The 24,193-nt window shown below is 41.2% G+C and overlaps 1 protein-coding gene across 1 annotated transcript; it reads right to left on the bottom strand.

Annotated features, from left to right (window-relative positions):
• Nucleotides 1–19,227: 19,227 nt before the first annotated feature.
• Nucleotides 19,228–22,710, bottom strand: LOC110526156 (T-box-containing protein TBX6L-like). The gene is made up of 9 exons (XM_036981824.2): nt 22,501–22,710; nt 22,116–22,269; nt 21,894–21,996; nt 21,334–21,498; nt 20,792–20,938; nt 20,641–20,711; nt 20,446–20,534; nt 20,121–20,340; nt 19,228–19,993 (listed from the first exon to the last, which is right to left on the bottom strand). The coding sequence occupies exons 1-9, from the start codon at nt 22,514–22,516 to the stop codon at nt 19,558–19,560; spliced, it is 1,401 nt and encodes a 466-aa protein (XP_036837719.2). The 5' UTR covers nt 22,517–22,710; the 3' UTR covers nt 19,228–19,557.
• Nucleotides 22,711–24,193: the final 1,483 nt, after the last annotated feature.

Genomic DNA, 24,193 nt, shown 5'->3' with positions numbered 1-24,193 from the left:
ACATGAAATACATCAGTATGAAAAATACATTATAATGTCTCTTTGTGAAACAGTATTTGTTATATTTTCCCTGCAAGATAACCTGGAAATTGACACACAGATGAACAGATTACAATTGCCTCATGTTGACAAAATCATGTACCCTTCTGTCATTGGTGATTTTGTTCCTGATTGAACAATTGTTTAATTTGACGTTTACGTTTTATGTCTGTCTTACATGTCAGAAATGATGTATGCAAATGGATAGCTTCCCCAGAAGATGAATGAGAATGTAAAACCAAAGAAATAATACAGAGGCCTTGGTAGAACAGGACAAGCATCCTCAGAAAAACTATTTATGACATAACAATGTCTAAACAGATAATGTCTAAACTATTTGGGAAGATGTTTCTGAAATTAAAAGTATTTATTTCCATTTGTGATCCAACATACATTATGATTAATACATGCAGTATTGAGTTTGACAGAACCTTTAACTCTGTGGGAACTTGATGAGATCTCAAGGGATAGATATAGCCTGGACCCATGAAGATGTGAAATAGAAAAGGTAACTTCTGGCTTGAATACAATGGAGATAGCTGGGAACATTGGTATTATAGCACAATAAAACATGAAGGTGAATATAATTTGACATATAAAGTTGCCAGGTTGATTACAGTCCAAAGAACAGTCAGACTGGTGGGAATCTGTCCTTTGGTCTGACGAGTCCATATTTGAAAGTTTTGGTTCCAACCGCCATGTCTTTGTGAGACGCAGAGTAGGTGAACGGATGATCTCCCCGCATGAGTGGTTCCCACGTGAAGCATGAAAGAGGAGGTGTGATGGTGTGGGTGTGCATTGTTGGTGACACTGTGGGCGATTTACTTAGAATTCAAAGCACACTTAACCAACATGGCTACCACAGCATTTATGCAGCGATAAGCCATCCCATCTGGTTTGCGTTTAGTGGGACTATCATTTGTTTTTCAACAGGATAATGACCCAACACACCTGCATGCTGTGTAAGGGCTATTTGGCCAAGGACAGTGATGGAGAGCTGCATCAGATGACCTGGTCTCTACAATCACCCAACCTCAACCCACTTGAGATGTTTTGGGATGAATTGGACCGCAGAGTGAAGGAAAAGCAGCCAACAAGTGCTCAGCACTCCTTCAAGACGGTTGGAAAAGCATTCTAGGTGAAGCTGGTTGAGAGGATGCCAAGAGTGTGCAAAGCTGTCATCAAGGCAAAGGATGGCAACTTTGAAGAATCTAAAATATATTTTGATTTGTTTAACCCTTTTTTGGTTACTACATGATTCCATATGTGCTATTTCATAGCTTTGATTTCTTCACTATTATTATACAATGTAGAAAATAGTAAAAATAAAGAAAAAAATGTTGAAAGCATAGGTGTGTCCAAACTTTTGAATGGTACTGTATGTATATCTTTCTGTTTAAATTTTTCTGTTTACGTCTTTCTGTTTTCATTTTCCTGTAAATGGGGAGAATCTCTCTCAAATAGAGTTTTCATTGCCATGAAAACGGTTGATGGTCAGGACTTTTGAGGAAAGAGCGTCCTCTTCTGGTCAGTAAACTAATGGTGATAGATTACATTTATTCCGCATCTGTCACATGCGCATACAACTCCCTGCAAGAAGTACATTTCCTGACACAGTTTATTCCAGAGAAAATTGTAGACTACCACAAATTGTGTCACTTAATTTACATTTTATACAAGTCTAGTCACCACAACATAATATACCCTGTCCACATCTGACAGTCTCCCCTCCACAGTTTCTTTCACAGCATTAGCCCGAATCACTGTGAAATCCAGCACAATAGGCAGGCTGTGCATAATTTCTATAAAACAAACATTTATGATGGTCATGCTTTATCATGCACTGACTGCGCGCTCAGAAATAATATTGTACACAGAAATGACCTCACACAAAATGGCCTTATATAAATACTGAAAGCAAATGGCTGGCTACGTAGCTATATTGTTGATTTGTTTGTTGCTACTTATTTTTCTAACAACATTGTTAAAGTGGGAATATTACTTCCACTTCAACAAATCGAAAGTGAAACGTCAGTTGCAAAACAACCTAGCTATTATTCAATCGACTTGAAAATGCAGACTGATATTAGCCAATACAAACATATTTTCACGATTTCTCTAAAGATCATCTAAATCAATAAATCATAGCACGTTTTTGGGCTCATTCGGTCATAGTAGAATCCTGTTGAAAAAATATGTACAAAATACAATGTATTCTTTAATCTTTTACCACAGTTGGCTAAATCAGGGTCACACAGAGTGCTTCTTTGTAGTCTTTCTTGGTAAAAAAAAACGTGGGGTGTAAACAAAAGAAGGCACCTGTACTTGTGTCAGATATAGAGTTTAAATGTATTTAATTTTGAGTTTGCATCGCAATATTACACTTTATATACATCGCAGGAGACTGAAATATAACAAAACCGTTTAACATAGAAACACTGGATTGTTTTGTTTTTTAAGAATAGTTATTCATTATGGAATTATTAACCATATTAATAACGTTCCACCAATGAGGCCACTAGAGGGCGATGTTGGTCATTTTAATGCAGAAACTACACATACGTTGAAAATGATACTGTTGCTGCTTCCTGTTGTCATTGCTTCTTGATTTATGGCTGAGTGTCAAAACACTGGTTTTAGATGTCCAAATTCATAATCAATATGCTGAAATAAGTTGTTCTATTTTGAAGACCAATACTGTAATGAAACAGCAGGGAGCAGGTCTCGTATCCTCGACCTTCTAGCCCGAGGTCAGGCGCGCTATCGACTCTGCCGCAAAAGCATGCTCGAACGGCAGTCGATTTCCGAGTTTATAAACCCAGGGTCGTTACACTACTCCCTCCTTTCGTTACAATACATACAAGTTACACAATCGTGTCACGCTTGTATTCAGATTACTTGTATTTTGCTAAATTAGTATCTTCTAAACTGCACACGCACCAATATTTACCAAGTGGCCACTCAAGACTGGAATTGATTAGCTTGTTCTACTGTAATCAATAATTTGCGTAAATGAAACCCTCACATCGATATTGTATTGAAAGCAATGGAACTGGGACATGTACCGTTTGCGCTCTTCTAACAGACAAACGTCAAATAACTTCGGTATACTAAGTGTTTGTCGATAGACGACAAGCTGCCTTAGCCATATATCAAATTCTGTCTCTAGACTGTGAGAAAATTCCTTGGGTAGATGTCATAACGAAACACAACACTTTTTTGACTGGATAATTTCAACAAATCCCCACCGCACATCGGTTTCTAAGTAGAGACAGGGCTTTCATTTGAATGATAGTTTAGCTAAAGACAGTACAGTATGAAAATAGGCAGAAACTGCTTCTCCAAATAGAAATCCCCGATAACACTTGTAGGCGATGTCACCGCGACCTTGGCTAGCTAAGATCATGTGCAGAAACACGTCATCGGGTCTAACGGTAGTTACGCGCAGAACTGCGCATGTGCATGCGTTCAGATAAAGGCATGCCTTTAACATAAAGTCGTTTTTGACAAAAAATGAAAATGTGTCAGTTTGTCACTTTCAGGAGGTTGGAGTAATAACATGTTTAACTACTAAAGACATTGGCTCGAATCTAGGTTGTGCCTTTAGATTTCGAGAAAAAAAACAACTAAGGAATAATTTTTCACTTCACTCGTTGACTTCTCTAACCCCAAACCCCAGCCTGGTCTGCTTGGTCTGTTTTGCAAGCGTTCCCTGAAGTCTCATGACGTAATAAAACAATTCAAATCAAAAACTATAGATAAGCTAAGAGATGGGTGGGGTGAAAGGTGGCAGATCTACAGAGGTGTTTGTCAGACAATGAAACATCCCGAAAATTGGTCTTCTCTCGAAGACGTCTGGCCTGTGGCTTACGAACAGTTTGGCCTACTATTATGACCCATTTATATAAAGTTGAGACTCTCACGAACATGATGGTGTTCTGCGTTGCATCACGGGACTTGTCTGAAGTCAGTACATCCGATCTACCAACTTTTGTCTGTCACTAATATGACCCCTCTATGGAAAGGTGAGTCTCTCATGAACATGTACGCCCACACGGACGACCACAAGGATGTCCACAAGCCTCACAAGACTAGGCTGAAGGTAGCTGGGTATCAGTTTTAAAAAATGAATGGAAGTATGATAGTTTAGTGCCTAAAATAAGGGGTTAAATACGTCCAATATATATTTTGATATATATATATACTGGAACAAATTGCTGTAGTTTTTACAGTAAAAACGCACAGTAATTCCCTGTGTTATCCATTAACAACATAATATTGTAGACTGCAATGCATCTTGGGTTGGTGAACGATTACAGTTTTTAACAGTAAATGTTACAGTAAATGTCACGCAAACAAAATACAGGCATGATGATTTACAGCTCATAATGGTTAGTCCTGCCCATTGGATTATGGGATTGCGCGGTCGTTTCAGGTGAATTTTTGTACAAGACCTCTACACTGAAGCAGCCATCAGGTGGGTTAAAACTTCTGTAGGATAGGGGGCAGCATTTTGAATTTTGGATGAAAAGCATGCCCAATTTCAACTGCCTGCAACTCATCCCCAGAAGATAAGATATGCATATTATTAGTCGATTTGGATAGAAAACACTGTAGTTTCTAAAACTGTTGGAATCATGTCTGTGAGTATAACAGAACTTATGTAGCAGGCGAACCCCGATGAAAAACAATTTAGATTTTTTTTTTAGGTCACCCTTTTCAATGAGGTTTCATTGGGATTCCAGATTTCTAAGGGACTTGATTGCAGTTCCTACCGCTTCCACTGAACGTCCCCAGTCTTTAGAAATGTGTTGAGGTTATTCCTTTGTGTAATGAAGAAGAACGGCAATCTTGAACAAGTGTCACATCATGTGTACTGTTTGATAGAAGCGCAAGACAAAGCATGCTTGAGTTTGTTGTCTTCCTGTATTGAACTCAGATCATCCCGTCTTCAATTTGATCGATTATTTACTTAGTTTCAAATGTTTTGGCAAAATTTACAGGTAACTTTTGAGATATTTTGTCTTCACGTTGCACAAGTTGGAACCAGTGTTTTTCTGGATCAAACGCGCCAAATAGATTGACATTTTAGACAGAATTAATCGAACAAAAGGACAATTTGTGATGTTTATGGGACACATTGGAGTGCCAACAGAAGAAGCTCGTCAAAGGTAAGGCATGATTTATATTTTTATTTCTGCATTTTGTGTCGCGCCTGCAGGGTTGAAATGTTCTCTCTCTTTTGTTTACTATGGTGCTATGCTCAGATAATAGCATCGTTTGCTTTCGCCGAAATGCCTTTTTGAAATCTGACATGTTGGCTGGATTCACAACACGTGTAGCTTTAATTTGGTATCTTACATGTGTGATTTCAGGAACGTCCCACATATCCCAGAGAGGTTTTAAATCATATTTTACATTTAACAGCCATACAACGAGAAGACAATTTCACAAAGTTACGGCTCCCGATGAAAAATAGCCAACAGAATCACATAGCCCACTGTAAAGAATTGGCCATTTGGGTACATCATGCTTTCCACATACTCGGGCAGTCCCGTGATGGAAGTGAACATCTGCAATTGCGGTCAGTAGGCTACATGAAATTTAGTGAAATTTGACAGAACATTTTGCATCGGGAACCCATGTATCACTTTGAAAATGTGAAATGTCTTTTTTGCGAGCCTTCAGTCGAAAACTGTTGCAATTAATAGTTTATTCCATGTTCTGTTTCCCCCACCCAAAATGTATGCGAGTTTATTGTAACGGTTCTCTTCTATCTCCTCCTCTGATGAAGAGGTAGAACAAGGATCGGACCAAAATGCGGCGTGTCTATTGCAATCCATGTTTAATGAAGTAACACACTAAACACAAACACTACCAAAACAATAAACTTAACGAAAACCGAAACAGCCTATACTTGTGTAACCTAACAAAGAACAATGACATCAGGACACTAAGGACAATCACCCACGACAAACTCAAAGAATATGGCTGCCTAAATATGGTTCCCAATCAGAGACAACGATAAACACCTGCCTCTGATTGAGAACCACTTCAGACAGCCATAGACTTAGCTAGAACACCCCACTAGCTACAACCCCCATACATACACACCACATACAAAAACCCATGCCACACCCTGGCCTGACCAAATAAATAAAGATAAACACAAAATACTTTGACCAGGGTGTGACATTTATAGCTATCTGTGCCCTCTCTTAGCTAAATATTGGAACGTTGTTTGAATCAAGATGGAATAGATTCTAGATGTATTTTCATTATGTCAGTTATGGCTTGATGGTTCAAATTTGTAATCAATCTGTCTGTCCGTTGGTGAGCTAGCTGCATTATAGCTGTCATTTGAGGTGAATTTAGGTGAACTATTCTCAGCCACAAATGTTAGCTTGCTATTCTGAATTGTTTATATAACTTCAATTTTGGGGATTTGGATTTTAGAAATAAGTACAGGCTACTGCTGCTTGAACTGAGACAGTTGATTTTTTAAATTTAAACAAAATTATTATCCAGAATCAACCTTACACAGTTAAAATGTTTCAGTGCAAATCGTGTATGCATGAATCTAATACAGAAGCATCATTCGTACAACACATGAAACTTCATAAAAATGCACCCAATTGCTCTTTTAGTTGTGGCATGGCCAAATGCTCCCATTCATTCAGGCAATTTACTGCCTTTAAGTCTCCCTTTTACAGAGACCACAAGGGATATTAAAAGTCTGTGAAAAGTGCTCAATTTCAACCAGCAGACAAAATGTTGATTTGCCCAATAGACATTTGTCAGTTCAGATGTTTACATTTGACTGAATTATTTCTCATTTGAAGGATAATTTGCAAGTGGGCAGAGAAATTAGTTGCTCTTTTATGGGATGTGAAAAAACATATGCTGTTAAATCTACATTTGCGTCTCATATATCCAGAATACACAAAAACAGCTCGGTCAAACATGCAAATGAGAGTGTTGGAAACAAACTGAAAATGTTACTGAGACCCCTGGTGTGTCTACAGATAATGACTTTTCCGAGGACCTAGAAGCAGGCGACCCCTTTGACAGTGTTGATGAAGCTCTCTTTAAAAAAAAAAATCTTACACTGTTTTATTTAAAGCTTCAGGCAAAGTTATTGTTACCTGTCTCTGTTATTCAGTCTATTATTGAAGAATTTCAAGATATTTATGACCTTGGTCAATCACATCTTCTTTCAAAGCTCAAGGAGAGGTTGAGTGTACTTGGCATTCCGGAGAATGATATAAAAAATGAAATTAAAGAGCTCCAAAGGAGGATCTTCTTAAGGCCTGTAATGGTTCTTTACGAACAGATCAGCATCAGAAGACTATCTTTAAAAACACTTTCAATTATGTTGAACCTGTGCCCTTGTATTTAGGCACTAATGAATCTGGGAAAGAGTGCTTTGCCCAGTATGTCCCTATGAATAAAACACTTGGTGAATGGAAATTGCTCAACTTTAAGAATCTATGTGGGACTCTAGCAGAGAGACACCAACTGTTCCAAGCCTATTTAAGTGCTGGCAGTTTATTTCTGCCTCACATTCAGGTAGAAAAGGGAACACATTTTTATGTCAGTGATTACAACAAGAAGATTGAGGATTCAGTCGCTGCATTTCACTTAAAATCTGACAACACAGTTGTTTAAAATGATATCACTGTCAAATGCACAATGTACAGAAAGGGAATGTATGTTGTGATCGGGAAAGATGAGGATGGATTGCAAATGGGTGAGATTAAGTTGATGCTGGTCCATTGCTCCATTTTGTTTTAGAGTTGCAGTAGGCTGTGCAGCTAGTTGATTTGGGTATTTCCTGCCTTACAGGAGTAGCCCAGGACTCAAAATTGATCTGCATTTAGCATGAAGACCTTTTTGATTATTACCCCTTAGTAGAGTACAAGTTATTTGTCAAATCAATGAGGATCCTTCATCATTCTTTCCCTTTGTTGTAGAGCCATGACAGCGCTAGGAGAGCAGATAAGAGCGGCAGTATTGCCAGTACCTACCAGATTTGCCAGAGTAGACCCTTTCATCTCTCCCGGACAAGCTAGCAAGTGTGGGAGTAGAGGGAAAGCCAGACCTTCAATTTCTTTAAGAAGAAGACCTATAGGAGCACATCAGACCAATACAATGTCGGAAGCTGCTAAATGCATGGAGATTTGAAGATATTACATTTTACTAAAAGATTTACAAGTACTGTACAGTTCAGAGGAAATGTTTGGAATTGTATTACTTTAGATTTCTGAGTTGAGCAACTATTTTACTTCCAGGACCAGCAAAGAGTGACACAGCTGGTACCATCAAGGATATATCAACATTTGAGTCATCAAACCCTTCCCCTTCACAGTCATCCTCCACATCCAGCACAACCCGGTCAACAACCAGTATGACCGGTACCGTAGACCTGGACATCTGGCCGGAGAACTTCACTGACCCTTGGGGCAAGATGTCCATGAACCTGAGATCAGCCATCGCCAAAGGCAAACAGCCAACCCTGGGAGAAGAATGGTGAGAGATGGTGAGAATTACAGTAGATGCAATGAAAGTTATTGAGCTTAATCCGACCAGAGCAGATTGCCGTACAATAGCCAAGTGTCACGCCCTGGCCATAGAGAGGCTTTTTATTCTCTATTTTGGTTAGGCCAGGGTGTGACTAGGGTGGGCATTCTATGTCCTCTTTTCTATGTTTTGTTTGTTTCTATGTCTTGGCCTGGTATGGTTCTCAATCAGGGACAGCTGTCTATCGTTGTCTCTGATTGAGAACCATACTTAGGTACCCTTTTCCCCCACCTGTTTTGTGGGAAGTTAACTTTGTCTTTGTTCAGGGCACAATAGCGCAAAGCTTCAAGGTTTGGTTTATGGTCTTCATTTGTCGGCGTCATTTTGAATAAAGAAAAAATGGACGCTAACCATGCTGCACCTTGGTTTAGTCCTTCAGCCAGCCGTGACAGAACTTCCCACCACCAACGGACCAAGCAGCATGGTAAGGTGGACTCCTGGACATGGGAGGTTGTTCTGGACGGCAAGGGAGTCTACACATTGGAGGAGATCCTGGCGGGAAGGGATCACCTTCCAAGGGAACAGGTGGAGGCAGCTAGGACAGCAGAGGCAGCCGGAGAAAGGAACCAGCGATATTTGGGAACATATTATTGTTATTACCTATGCGTAGTCACTTTAATAACTCTACCTACATGTACATATTACCTCAATTACCTTGACACTGGTGCCCCACACATTGACTCTTTACCGGTACCCCCTGTATATAGCCCTGCTATTGTTATTTACTGCTGCTCTTTCATTTTTTGTTATTCTATCTCTTACTTTTTTTTGTTGTATTTTCTTAATTCTGCATTGTTGGTTAAGGGCTTGTAAGTAAGCATTTCACTGTAAGGTGTTTTATTCGGTGATTGTGACAAATACAATTTGATTTGATTTGACTGGTACTGTATGTTTTTTTTATATTAATGATACATTTTTTGTAACATTTTTTTTCTTCGCAAAGTTAGTGCTCTGTGCCTTTTAATAGTCCTGTATTGGCAGAACAATAAAGCAGTCTGCATGACCCCCACCCCCAAACTACTTCCAGCAGCTATGGCCCCTTAGGAAAGAGGTAGGATCATCATGTCATAAATACAATGTCAAAGATAAAACCTAAGTAGGTACTCTCATTGTCCACAAGAGGGTGCTAGATATTCACTGATATTTGTTTGTCAGTCTCCATCGACGTATTGGGGAAGAAGAGGGCATTTCTGAGAAACCTTCCTTTGAGATCAAACAACAACATAAACAACAAGTTGGACCAGTTCACCATTTGTTAGAATAATCGAATAATTTGTCCTGATTTTTTTATGTTGTGCCGAACCTATCCTTGAATACAAGTCTAGTTTTTCCTCTAGGTGTATACACACGCAGTCTTGGATTACAAGAGGTAGGTCACTTGTGGGTGGCAGGGGAATGGCATACCTGAGGGAGACATACTGTTATGACCCTTAGCGCAACCAGTGGGCAGCGTGTGCAGAGGGGCAGGTGGAGCAGGCAAGGCATGGCTGCTGTCAATGGACGAGTCTGTCATTGGAGGCAGCAATGATGAGTGTGGGTATCACCACAACATTCTCAAGGTACTGTACCGCCACTTATCAATGGTACTCAAAGTGAAGTGACTGAGCAACAGTTTGTAATGTATCAAAGGCTTGAGATGTAAGATGTAAAGAAGAGTAATGTACTAAGTTAATGGGCTCTTTTCCAGATAGCTTGCTACAGCCCAGTGGCAAACTCTTGGTCTGTAATGAGTCCTCTACCAGCCGGTCATGGGGAGCCCAGCGTGACAGTGCTCAGCAACCGCAGCTATAGACTAGGTGGGTGCTCTTACCACAAGGGCAACCATATAAAATACGTGCATGTGTACAACACAGAGGCAGTCCTCTAGGAGAGTGCGACAGCTTTTGAGGACAGCATCTCCAGCCTGGCAAACTGTGTGGTGCTCCTCTCCCGTGCTTTGATTGGTCAGGCAAAGAAGTGGAGCAGCACACCAAGGCATCCTGGGAGCAGGTTGATTTTGACAACTCCCTGAAAACTGACTGAATGATGTGGTCCTGGCTGTGTATGAGGAGACTAGAGGTGTTCAGAGGGGGCATTGAAATGAATCTGAGGGGAATCTGTTATTTGTTTAATCTTTTATGTTGCAAGCAATTTCCTAGCTTGTTTGATACAGTGGTGATGTCCCCTTTGAGTGCCTCTGAACCAAAGTGTAAACCAAGGCCTTTTGCCTCTTTCTGTTGTGTTGTTGCTCCAACATTTGTACTTCAGTAGGGCCTTTCACATCCTTGCAGCTTGCCCTAACTTTGACCTGAAGACGTGTTACTGCGTATGTCTGCTAGATTGACAGACAAGGTAACTTTACCACTTTGGTCTATCACTGGCGTCCCCCCTTTATTTTATACAGCGAGAAGAAGAAGGATCCCTACAGGAACACTTCCAAAGACTCAACTAGTTTTGACTCAACAAAATCTTTCACAGCTCTTTAAGTTAACATGACACCCAGCTCAAGTAATGCACAGAAGGGTATTTATTATTGGCTATGCAATAATTGAATGAAAAGCTATACTCGCAAGTTATCACTATTTAAACATATACAGTACCAGTCAAAAGTTTGGACACACCTACTCATTCAAGGGGTTTTCTTTATTTTTTACTATTTCCTACATTGTAGTAAAGACAGCAACTATGAAATAACACATATGGAATCATGTAGTAGCCAAAAAAGTGTTAAACAAATCTAAATCTATTTTATATTTCAGAATCTTCAAAGTAGCCACCCTTTGTCTTGATGACAGCTTTGCAGCTTCCCCTGAAATGCTTTTCCAACAGTCTTGAAAGAGTTCCCACATATGCTGAGCACTTGTTGGCTGCTTTTCCTTCACTCTGCGGTCCAACTCATCCCAAACCATCTCAATTGGGTTGAGGTTGGGTGATTGTGGAGGCCTGATCATCTGATGCAGCACTCCATCACTCTCCTTCTTGGTCAAATAGCCCTTACACAGCCTGGAGGTTTGTTGGGTCGTTGTCCTGTTGAAAAACAAACGATAGTCCCACTAAGCCCAAACCAGATTGGATGACGTATCGCTGCAGAATGCTGTGGTAGCCATGCTGGTTAAGTGTGCCTTGAATTCTAAAAAACAATCACAGACTGTGTCACCAGAAAATCACCCCACACCACCTCCTCCATGCTTCACGGTGGTCCCACTAAGCGCAAACCAGATGGGATGCTGGTTAAGTGTGCCTTAAATTCTGAAACACATTCGGAGATCATCTGTTCACCTACTCTGCGTCTCACAAAGACACGGCGGTTGGACCAAAGGACAGATTTCCACCGGTCTGATGTCCATTGCTTGTGTTTCTTGGCCCAAGCAAGTCTCTTCTTCTTATTGGTGTCCTTTAGTAGTGGTTTCTTTGCAGTAATTCAGCCATGAAGGCCTGATTCATGCAGTCTCGTCTGAACAGTTGATGTTGAGATTTGTCTGTTATTTGAACTCGGTGAAGCATTTATTTGGCCTGCAATTTCTGAGGCTGGTAAATCTAATGAACTTATCCTCTGCGGCAGAGGTAACTCTGGGTCTTCCTTTCCTGTGACGGTCCCCATGAGATCCAGTTTCATCATAGCACTTGATGGCTTTTGCAACTGCACTTGAAGAAACTTCTTAAAATGTTCCTTATTGAGTGACCTTCATGTCTTAAAGTAATGATTGACTGTCACTTCTCTTTGTTCATTTGAGCTGTTCTTGCCATAATATGGACTTGGTCTTTTACCAAATAGGGCTATCTTCTGTATACCAACCCTACCTTGTCATAATAAAACTGATTGGCTAAAATGTAATAAGGAAATACATTTGTGGAATTAACTTTTAACAAGGCACGACTGTTAATTTAAATGCATTCCAGGTGACTACCTCATGAAGCTGGTTGAGAGAATGTGAAGAGCAAACAGCAAAGCTGTCATCAAGGACAATAGTGGTGTCACACCCTGACCATAGTTTGCTTTGTATGTTTCTATGTTTTGTTTGGTCAGGGTGTGATCTGAGTGGGCATTCTATGTTGGATGTCTAGTTTGTCTTTTTCTGTGTTTGGCCTGATATGGTTCTCAATCAGAGGCAGGTGTTAGTCATTGTCTCTGATTGGGAGCCATATTTAGGTAGCCTGTTTTGTCATTGTGGGTTGTGGGTGATTGTCTATGTTAGTTGCTTGTGTCAGCACAGTTCTCATTATAGCTTCACGGTCGTTATTCGTTTATTGTTTTGTATAGTTTGTGTTCAGTGCTTTCTTTAATTAAAAAATCATCATGAACATATACCACGCTGCATTTTGGTCCGCTCCTTACGACGATCGTGACAAGTGGCTACTTTGAAGAATCTGAAATATAAAATATATTTAGATTTCTTAAACTCTTTTTTTGGTTACATCATGATTCCATTTCTGTTATTTCATAGTTTTGATGTCTTCACAATTATTTTACAATGTAGAAAATGGTCAAAATAAAGAAACCCTGGAATAAGTAGGTGTGTCAACTTTTGACTGGTAGTGTTTATGCTTTTTACAGAGCGTTAAATTCATGTAGAGAATGATTTAGTGAATAATTTCTACTAATTCATGTAGAATAATTTATTTAATTGCAATTATTTTTTGTCCATTTTGAATTCCTCTCTAAACTGAGATTGATATGTTATTGACCCGGGCCTGAGTGGTTGTCTGTTTGCCCTTCATCCCAGTCTCTGCTAGTTCCTCTCCATTTGGTCCTATAGCCCATTGACTTTATGAAGCTTGACTGCTGCTTTCCTCTCCAAGGTTGTTTCATCTACAAAACGCCTATACCCCCCCCCCCCCCCAGTCAGTGCCCCCCACTTAATTTCACACTGCTGTGCCAGTCCCCGCTTTGTCGTTTGGTGAAGTCTGCTGATTCACCCTATTGTTTTGGACATCAAGCTCCGTTCGCACAACCTGCCACGTTTTCATGGTGACTAAAAAAATAATGAAGACATACAGTGCCTTGCGAAAGTATTCGGCCCCCTTGAACTTTGCGACCTTTTGCCACATTTCAGGCTTCAAACATAAAGATATAAAACTGTATTTTTTTGTGAAGAATCAACAACAAGTGGGACACAATCATGAAGTGGAACGACATTTATTGGATATTTCAAACTTTTTTAACAAATCAAAAACTGAAAAATTGGGCGTGCAAAATTATTCAGCCCCCTTAAGTTAATACTTTGTAGCGCCACCTTTTGCTGCGATTACAGCTGTAAGTCGCTTGGGGTATGTCTCTATCAGTTTTGCACATCGAGAGACTGACATTTTTTCCCATTCCTCCTTGCAAAACAGCTCGAGCTCAGTGAGGTTGGATGGAGAGCATTTGTGAACAGCAGTTTTCAGTTCTTTCCACAGATTCTCGATTGAATTCAGGTCTGGACTTTGACTTGGCCATTCTAACACCTGGATATGTTTATTTTTGAACCATTCCATTGTAGATTTTGCTTTATGTTTTGGATCATTGTCTTGTTGGAAGACAAATCTCCATCCCAGTCTCAGGTCTTTTGCAGACTCCATCAGGTGGGGATGGTGTGTTCAGCTGTGTTGCTTTTACGCCAAACATAACGTTTTGCATTGTTGCCAAAAAGTTCAATTTTGGTTTCATCTGACCAGAGCACCTTCTTCCACATGTTTGGTGTGTCTCCCAGGTGGCTTGTGGCAAACTTTAAACAACACTTTTTATGGATATCTTTAAGAAATGGCTTTCTTCTTGCCACTCTTCCATAAAGGCCAGATTTGTGCAATATACGACTGATTGTTGTCCTATGGACAGAGTCTCCCACCTCAGCTGTAGATCTCTGCAGTTCATCCAGAGTGATCATGGGCCTCTTGGCTGCATCTCTGATCAGTCTTCTCCTTGTATGAGCTGAAAGTTTAGAGGGACGGCCAGGTCTTGGTAGATTTGCAGTGGTCTGATACTCCTTCCATTTCAATATTATCGCTTGCACAGTGCTCCTTGGGATGTTTAAAGCTTGGGAAATCTTTTTGTATCCAAATCCGGCTTTAAACTTCTTCACAACAGTATCTCGGACCTGCCTGGTGTGTTGCTTGTTCTTCATGATGCTCTCTGCGCTTTTAACGGACCTCTGAGACTATCACAGTGCAGGTGCATTTATACGGAGACTTGATTACACACAGGTGGATTGTATTTATCATCATTAGTCATTTAGGTCAACATTGGATCATTCAGAGATCCTCACTGAACTTCTGGAGAGAGTTTGCTGCACTGAAAGTAAAGGGGCTGAATAATTTTGCACGCCCAATTTTTCAGTTTTTGATTTGTTAAAAAAGTTTGAAATATCCAATAAATGTCGTTCCACTTCATGATTGTGTCCCACTTGTTGTTGATTCTTCACAAAAAAATACAGTTTTATATCTTTATGTTTGAAGCCTGAAATGTGGCAAAAGGTCGCAAAGTTCAAGGGGGCCGAATACTTTCGCAAGGCACTGCATATCCCATATTTAGCATTGTCAAAGAGAGCTGAGGCCTATACACACTTTAGTAGAGTGCAAGTCGATTTAGAGCTCTTTGCTTGTCCATTATCAGAGCTATTAAAATGCTGAAATTGCCCAGTGGTGATGTCTTAAGTTTATGCAGAGTGGAATGTTGGATGTGAGTGTCTTGGGGGTTGTTACATAAGAGACTTGTTTGTGCTCTGCTTTGCTCTCTCTGTTAATTCCAGTCTGAGCTCTGTCCTGTCCTATTGAAGGGCCTGTCTCAGTGTTAAAGGCTGTCCGTTTATTAAGTAATTAGGCTGGTGAGGAAGGTTGGGAGAGAACTGAGGCTGCAGCTCTGCACTTGAAAAGGGTCCTGCTGACCATTTGACATCTCCCATCTGTCAGGGGAGGGAGTGGTCCGGGCCCAAGTCCCACCCCCAGAACATCACACTCCTCAACAGTCAGTTTACATTCATGCATGATCCTCAACATGACCAATCTATCAACACTAACATCAGCCTGTCCTCTGATTATCTCAGCCAACTATACAGCCCAGGGCATGTTTTCTGTATGGCGGTTCATTGATACCTGTTTGGCTGTAGAAATAGGCACAGTATTTATATGTAGTCCTATAAGACTGTAGTGCCCTATCAGTTCTTAACTTAAGATATACAGTGCCTGTCACGTTCGTCGTATAGAGGAGACCAAGGCGCAGCGTGATATGAATACAAACTCTTTAATAAAACAAAGAAACACTAAACAAACTAACAAAATAACAAAAACGAACGTGACACTATATAAACCGAGTGCTGACACAGGCAACTACACAGACAATAACCCACAAAATACCCAATAAATATGGTCCCCAATCAGAGAGAACGATAAACAGCTGCCTCTGATTGAGAACCAATCTAGGCAACCATAGACATATAAACACCTAGACTAGAAAAACCCCATAAACATACAAAACCCCCTAGACAATACAAAACTACACAAACCACCCTTGTCACACCCTGGCCTAACCAAATAATAAAGAAAAAAAAGATCTGTCAGGGCATGACAGTGCCTTCGGAAAGTATTCAGACCCCTTGACGTATCACACATTTTGTTACGTTACAGCCGAATTCTAAAATGGATGAAATAAAATACTTGTCAGCAAACTAAACTATACCCCATAAGTTTTTGCAAATGTATTAAAAAAACAGATATCTTATTTACATAAGTATTCAGACCCTTTGCTATGAGACTTGAAATTGAGCTCAAGTGCATCCAGTTTCCATTGATCATCCTTGAGATGTTTCTACAACTTTATTGAAGTGCACCTGTGGTAAATTCAATTGATTGGGCATGATTTGTAAAGGCACACACACCTGTCTATATACAGTTCCACACTTCAAGTGCATCTCAGAGCAAAAACCAAGCCATTAGGTTGAAGGAATTGTCCGTAGACCTCCGAGACAGAATTGTGTGGAGGCACAGATCTGGGGGAGGGTACCAAAAAATATATGCAGCATTTAAGGTCCCCAAGAGCACAGTGGCCTCCATCATTCTTAAATGGAAGAAGTTTGGAACCACCAAGACTCTTCCTAAATCTGTCCCGTTTGCCAAACTGAGCAATCGGGGGAGAAGGGCCTTGGTCAGGAAGGTGACCAAGAACCCGATGGTCACTGACAGAGCTCCAGAGTTCCTTTGTGGAGATGGGAGAACTTTCCAGAAGGACAACCATCTCTGTAGCACCCCACCAAGCAGGACTTTATGGTAGAGTGGACAGATATAGAAATTTAACACACCTGCTCCCCATTCACATCTGAGACCTTGTAACACTAACGAGTCACATGACACCGGGGAGGGAAAATGGCTAATTGGGCCCAATTTGGACATTTTCACTAAGGGGTGTACTCACTTTTGTTGCCAGCGGTTTAGACATTAATGGCTGTGTGTTGAGTTATTTTGAGGGGACAGCAAATTTACACTGTTATACAAGCTGTACACTCACTACTTTACATTGTAGCAAAGTGTCATTTCTTCAGTGTTGTCACATGAAAAGATATATACTCAAATATTTACAAAAATGTGAGGGGTGTACTCACTTTTGTGATATACTGTATATTGCTTGCTGCTCTGTGATATTTGTTGTAAAATGAGAACTGGGGGAGTAATTGTTTGCTTAGATTTGGGTCATAGTTATGCCACACTAGTTCACTCAGCTTTCTACTTTGCACACCCAGTGAACTTTACCGCGAATCCAAGTTCACATCTGATGATGATAGTCTGGTTATTGAACCAACAACATTGTATTTTGGCATCCAAGTTCATTGTAATCAATTTTGAGTATTGAGGCGTTCTAAAATAAGTATTTGTTTCTAATTCTGGTAGCTGTGCATACGGGTGCAAATGTCTGTGGGACCTCTGTCTTCTTGGTTTGGGGACTTTTGATAGCCATGTCCGGTCCTGACAAAAAAACTGGATATGGGGAATTGGGCAGCGGGGGGGGGACTGTATTGTCCTCAGTCAGCCATAGCCCAAACCATTTCCCACCCTCAAGTACCAACAGTCTGCTGACTCAGCGACTCCTAGAATGAAGGATAGGGAATGGAATATGCTTCTGGAGCATCTCTACTATGCAGACCAGCTTCAGACCAGAGAATATTAGCTCAAATAGATGTGTTACAGTGATCTTCTCTACCACCACATCAAGTAATCAGTAATGCCTGGGGTGAATCTCTCCAGTGACATGACTCACTGGGATGGGAGAACATATTATATTTTCCTCCTGACACCCACACTGTCAGATAAGGTAAACAAGATGTGCATCATGCATGCATCAGCTGGGTGGAGTGAGTATTCATCAAAGGAGGAGGGTGGGAGAAAGGGAGGCAAAGATTTGTCCCACTAATATCCCAATGAGCCTACTAATGAATTGAGCTGACTAAAAGCCCTTGGAAGCATTGTCCCTGGAGGATGACTCCCACCCTCCCTCCCCAGCTTTACGGCACTCATTAGCAGCTGACATCCTTGAAGAGGGGCCATCAGGCTACTCCGTGCTCGCTGCTGTGAAAGGGAGACAACTGCCCCCCCCCCCCCCCCCCCCCATTTTCATGCTCTTTAACGCTCGTTCAGAGGGAGAAAGATGGCCATGGCATGTTTTATTAGTGGGAAAACAGCAGGGAAAGTCACTCCCCTGGCCAGAGGCACAATAGTGCAGGGTCTTTAAGGCATGCTGGGCCAAAGGAAACTAGAGTGTGGTCCTCGTTACATTAGGCAAACAAAGGGAAAATACAAACACTTCTGTAGGCTCTGGGGATCTTCAAACGTGCAGAGACAGATCTATTGTAATGAGTACATAGATGTGAAAAAGGTTATGGGGCGTTGATCAAGTTACTGATCCATCCTTAATTACATCCTATCAAACTGGCCTTGCATTAGGAAGTCATAGATTGTGACCTCAATTTTACACCAGCAATAATCAAATTCGAGAGGATGGAACTCAGGAAATAGCCGGCGGTAAAGTGTTAATTTACGTTTGAGTCGACATGCGTAGCATTTACCATGAATGCTATGTTCAAGAACATTGGAGAAAATACCTTTAAAAGGTACCGTGTCTGCTGTGTCTGCTGGTTTTTCAAGATCGATGTGGAGGAACTTGACTGGCCTGCACAGAGCCCTGACCTCAACCCCATCCAACACATTTGGGATGAATTGGAATGCCTACTGTGAGCCACTCCTAATTGCCCAACATCAGTGCCTGACCTCACTAATGATCTTGTGGCTGAATGGAAGCAAGTCCCACCAGCAATGTTCCAACATCTAGTGGAAAGCCTTCCCAGAAAAGTGGAGGCTGTTATAGCAACTCCATATTAATGCCCATGATTTTGGAATAAGATGTTCAACAAGCAGGTGTCCACATACGTTTGGTCATGTAGTGTACCACGGCTGTCGACTCACCCAGTTTATAATGCTCCTTCGATTGAATCCCGCCACCAAGTAAATTAATACTTTAGCTTTGAAAAACACATGTGACTTGTTGATTTTTTAATTACATACAGCTCACATTACAATCTCATTAAAGCAATTTATTACACACAATGTTACATTTGAATAAATGAAATCAAAACAAAATAAATAGACAATTCAACAATAAACATATAATTGGGTAGGAACATAATCATTTTTCAGGCCTAAAGCCAGCTGTGATTTCAGACGAGTCAACAGCACTACTCTGGTAGTCATTCTAAAGCATATCGTCTCTGTTCCACTCCATTATCATTTTTGCTTTCTGATGTTTCTTCAGACCCAGGTCCTTCTCCCTCAGCCTCAGCATGCAGTAGCATGGCCATGAGCTCTGGGTGTGATGCTGGACTTGGGACAGACCTCTAGGGGAAACACAGGTATGACAGCATAGTAGCATTTATGAGGTCTCACTGAGTCACCTGTGAGACTGAAGTCCTTCTCTTTTGGGAGAAACTGTGAGGAAATAGTTCACCAGCATGAGTAGGAGAAGAGTGGGTACTGGCTCCACTCAGCCACGTTGCCATGGTGATATCCGTGGTGCACAGCCGGGGTACTGTAGTCAGTGGGCAGGTGGTGAGGGGGAGGGTACTGGGTATGGCTGGGGCCGCTCCACTGGCCCAGGGTCTGCTCTGAGCCATAAGGGCTGTAGATGTGGTGGCTGAGGACCCCTGGCTTGCCTGCTTGGGCCATGTTGAGCACCCCTGTGTAGTCCGGATGATGTCCTGCAAGGGGCTGCGGGCCACCGGGAGATGGTCTAATCTCATGAACAGAGGGCTTGGGGGCCTCATGCTCTGGGACTGTGGCTACATCAGGGACTCTGGACTCAAATCTGGCCCGTCCAGAACCACCATTGCTGCTGCCCAGGTTGGAGGAGGGAGATGGAGACCTCCCGTATTTATGGAACCTGAAAAGAGAGAAGGCAGGGTGGTGGTCAGTGTTGTCTGCTTTGATGACAATGTGGCAGTGAGTTTTCCTTCCTACAGGCAGCAGGATGAACATTACTGAGATAGGCAGCATGCTGAGGTGCCTACCTGTTTGGCTGGTATGAAGCTGGGTCTGGTACTAGCTGCTCTGCATTGTACATATCCCTGACACCGGGTCCAGGGGGTGTGTCTGTCTGGCCGTGGTGTCCATGCTCCCTCTCAGGCCCCCAAGGGGAGTAGTGCTCCTCTTTCACCACTTCCTCCTCTTTTCTCTCAGTGAGTTCTGCACGCTCTCCTTCGTATCCCTCATATGATGGCATGTGTAAGCCTGAAAAACATACATGACATCAGACCCACTGAGCCCAGAGAATAACAACCTCTACATGAAGGGATGAGTAGTTTGGTCACTAAACTAACTGGTGAAAGACAATACTTGAAGGGCTGTCCTCATATGAGTCTTTGCTTAGATAATCCATTTCCTTTGTTTTTTTCTCTGTTGAGGCTGTGATTCTGTTAGCATGCCTGCAGAGGAAAATACAACAGGGCCATTAGTACACATATTCAAGGCAAGCAGAAAATAGAAAAGAAAGAGTGAAATAGAAAAGTAATGAAAAACTATTCTAGCTACTTTTTTGTATTAGTTCCTTCGTCTCGGAAGCCTTTCGCAAATGGGTTGTGGTCAATCTTCAGCTTTGTTATCTAGGGGAAAAATAGTTTATTTTAAACATATAAAATAAAGGGTAGTGCCCTGCTGTGCCAGTGACTGCAGCAAGACTGACCTTAGTGTTCTGGTAAGCGGTGACTGAGGTGAAGGTGGTCTCAGAGAAGGTGAAGGTCTGGAAGACACTCCAGCGTACACTGTACATGTCGTCTGCCTGGACAATGTGGAAGCGCGGCTGATAGCAGTGCATGGAATGCAAAATTATCTGAAAGAGAGATGCACAGTTAGTTTAGTCACTGGAACAAAGACAACAGTTAAGGTCATCAAAGTAAAATAATTTGCCAATGCTCTATAGAGTAAGTTTTATATATATATATAGGCAGGGTAGCCTAGTGGTTAGAGCGTTGGACTAGTAACCGGAAGGTTGCAAGTTCAAATCCCCAAGCTGACAAGGTACAATCTGTCGTTCTGCCCCTGAACAGGCAGTTAACCCACTGTTCCTAGGCCGTCATTGGAAATAAGAATTTGTTCTTAACTGACTTGCCTGGTTAAATAAAGATAAAATATATATTATTATTATATATAATATTATTATTATTATATATATTAGTATTATATATAATATTATTATTATTACAGAGCTTGACAATGCTTTCTTACATGGCCATGTTGGTCCAGAGTGTTGTTGGTGAGCTTGAGCTTGAGGAAGGACACTGACTGTTTCATCCAGTGGCTCCCAGGGGCCGGAGAGTCTGGGTGCAGGTACGTACGACAAGGAGGCTGCGGCTCCGCCTTCCCAGTCACTTCCCATTTCTCCTTATTCCACTGGAAGGAGACAGAAGTAAACAGCTTAACATAAAGTTAATCTGTCATATAAAGGGGGGCAGGGGTGATTTTCAGAGGATCCCTGTCTAACCTTGAGGCTAAAAGAGAGTGATACTTTCAGTTGCACCACCCACAGAGGCAAACAGCAGGGGATATAACAACAGGAAGAGATCATGCCCGTTGATGACCAATGTCAGAGGGGTGATTAGCAAAGACTGGAGTGGAGCTGGGTCTCGTCTGACCATTGGAGAACATCTATTGCTAATGTCACGATTGTTTGATACAAGCCAGGGATGTGTCATTTCTAAATGAAAATTCTTCCTGATTTCAATGATTTTGCTCATATGAAAGGCAATGGATATGTATTCAAGTGTAAACATGCAAAAGGTTGTTACCTTATACCTGAAACCATCCACAGGTACCATGTCAACCAACAAGATGTACTTGGAACATGGAATTAGTCCAGAAAGGTTGATTTTACATTGTGGAAACATTCTCCTGCAAAATTCAAGAATAATCATTACAGTCCACAGAAAGTGCAATTTCTTGAAGCATTGTCAATCAAGTACATTGAAATTGATAATGGCAGATAGAGTTTGAAGTTGTGGTTATCTTACCTGCCTGGTTTAGTGATAATCATCTCTGTTCCTATTTCATGGAAGGACTTCCAGAGTTCTGGGTTCTCCAGAGTCATCTTGATGTTGCCTTGGCGATAAGCATCGGGACCACCGGGAATAGACGACGACGGAGTACTAAAGTTGGACTTCATGTCTAGGATGTAGAAACAATTATTAAGAACCAGTCAAAAGCTCAAACTGATGGAGGACTATCTGACCAAGATAAGAACTGAATAGGCTGTGATAGAGGAATATTTCACATGCACAGACTACTGATATAGACAATGAGAGCTTATGCCTTGTGAGAGCTTATGCCTTGTGTGATGTCCATTGGGAATCCAAGGTAGGTTTGATGACAAAAAAGAGCATGAGGATCAACACTCACCTCTGGTGGACTGCATTCTTCAGACGAGTTGGTGGAACAAGGAGAGGGGCGCCAAAAATATAATGTATCAGAAAACTGTTTTAGTGCTTTCCAAAGTAGAAACCACAGTTAACAGTCCCTGCTTGGTGCTGCACATCGGTCTTGAGCTTTCAGCATATTCCACCGGTGCCAGAAGCATATATTGAGTGGTCGTAGGTCCAATGGTGTTTGAACAGCAATCACTTGGGGCTCTCTAGAACTGTTGAACTGGAGGATGGGGTCTCTGACTTTTAAGGGGAGCCCAGGAGTGGGAGTGGCCTGAAGAGCCATTCCCAGGCTTTGAAGTGGCACAACGATGAGTCAATGTCCCACTGTGATTGGAGGATTGTGGAAATCAAAGGGACTTAACAGAGCCTTGATACCGTCCCCACAGGAAGGGGGACAGAGGAAACGCATCTTTATTAACTGCTAAGAGACTTTAAAACAAATATGGATGGGCTTCCCCACTGGAGAACAGGGCCTACAGCTGCACCAAAATCTGTGTCATTGTCATTTACACAGATGTAACCACACACAGAAAGCCTATTTAGTGTCCTCATGCAATGTGGTAAAATAGCCATAATATATTTACAAAGAACATAATTATGCAATGTGGTAAAATAGCCATAATAGCTAATAAGAGTTCGGAGAGGTGATCCATTTCAAACTTGATCAACCCTCACAACATAGAACATTTGAGTCACAATCCTTAATCGTTTTTTTTTTTTTTTTTTGCCAAACAACACTGCTTGCTATACTGCTGAGGGATGAGGCTGGAGAAATGTAACCATTCTAAAATTCATAGATGGGGCTATTAATGCAAGGAGTGACAGTCTATGAGATCAACATGATCGTTTTGAACATATTTTGAATCTATTTTTATTTACAAAGAACATTGTTAACAAACAATGGTGTAATCTTATATTTTGGGTTTCGATAGGATAAAACAGGTTCTATTATTCAAGAATGAATGGGTATATAAAGTTGAAGTCGGAAGTTTACATACACCTTAGCCAAATACATTTAAACTCAGTTTTTCACAATTCCTGACATTTAATCCTAGTAAAAATTCCCTGTTTTAGGTCAGTTAGCATCACCACTTTATTTTAAGAATGTGAAATGTCAGAATAATAGTAGAGGGAATTATTTATTTCAGCTTTTACTTCTGTCATCACATTCCCAGTGAAGTATACATACACTCAATTAGTATTTGGTAACATTGCCTTTACATTGTTTAACTTGGGTCAAACGTCTTGGGTAGCATTCCACAAGCTTCCTGTCACGCCCTGGCCTTAGTATTCTGTGTTTTCTTTATTATTTTGGTTAGGCCAGGGCGCGACATGGGTGATTTATGTGTCTTGTCTTGTCTAGGGGTTTATTAGATTTATGGGGTTGTGTTTAGTAGTTGTCTAGGAAAGTCTATGCTTGCCTGGAGTGGTTCTCAATCAGAGGCAGGTGTTTATCGTTGTCTCTGATTGGGAACCATATTTAGGCAGCCATATTCTTTGGGTATTTTGTGGGTGGTTGTCTCCTGTGTCAGTGTTTGTACCACACGGGACTGTTTCGGGTTTTCACATTTCTTGTTTTTTTGTAGTTTGTTCATGTATAGTTTCTAGTTATTAAAGAACCATGAACTTCAACCACGCTGCGTTTTGGTCCTCCTTTCCTTCCCAGG

This window comes from Oncorhynchus mykiss, chromosome 6 (genome assembly GCF_057628025.1).
Source record: "Oncorhynchus mykiss isolate SJ-2025 chromosome 6, ASM5762802v1, whole genome shotgun sequence".
Taxonomy (NCBI): Eukaryota; Metazoa; Chordata; class Actinopteri; order Salmoniformes; family Salmonidae; genus Oncorhynchus; species Oncorhynchus mykiss.
This window is presented reverse-complemented; position numbering and strand designations above follow the sequence as displayed.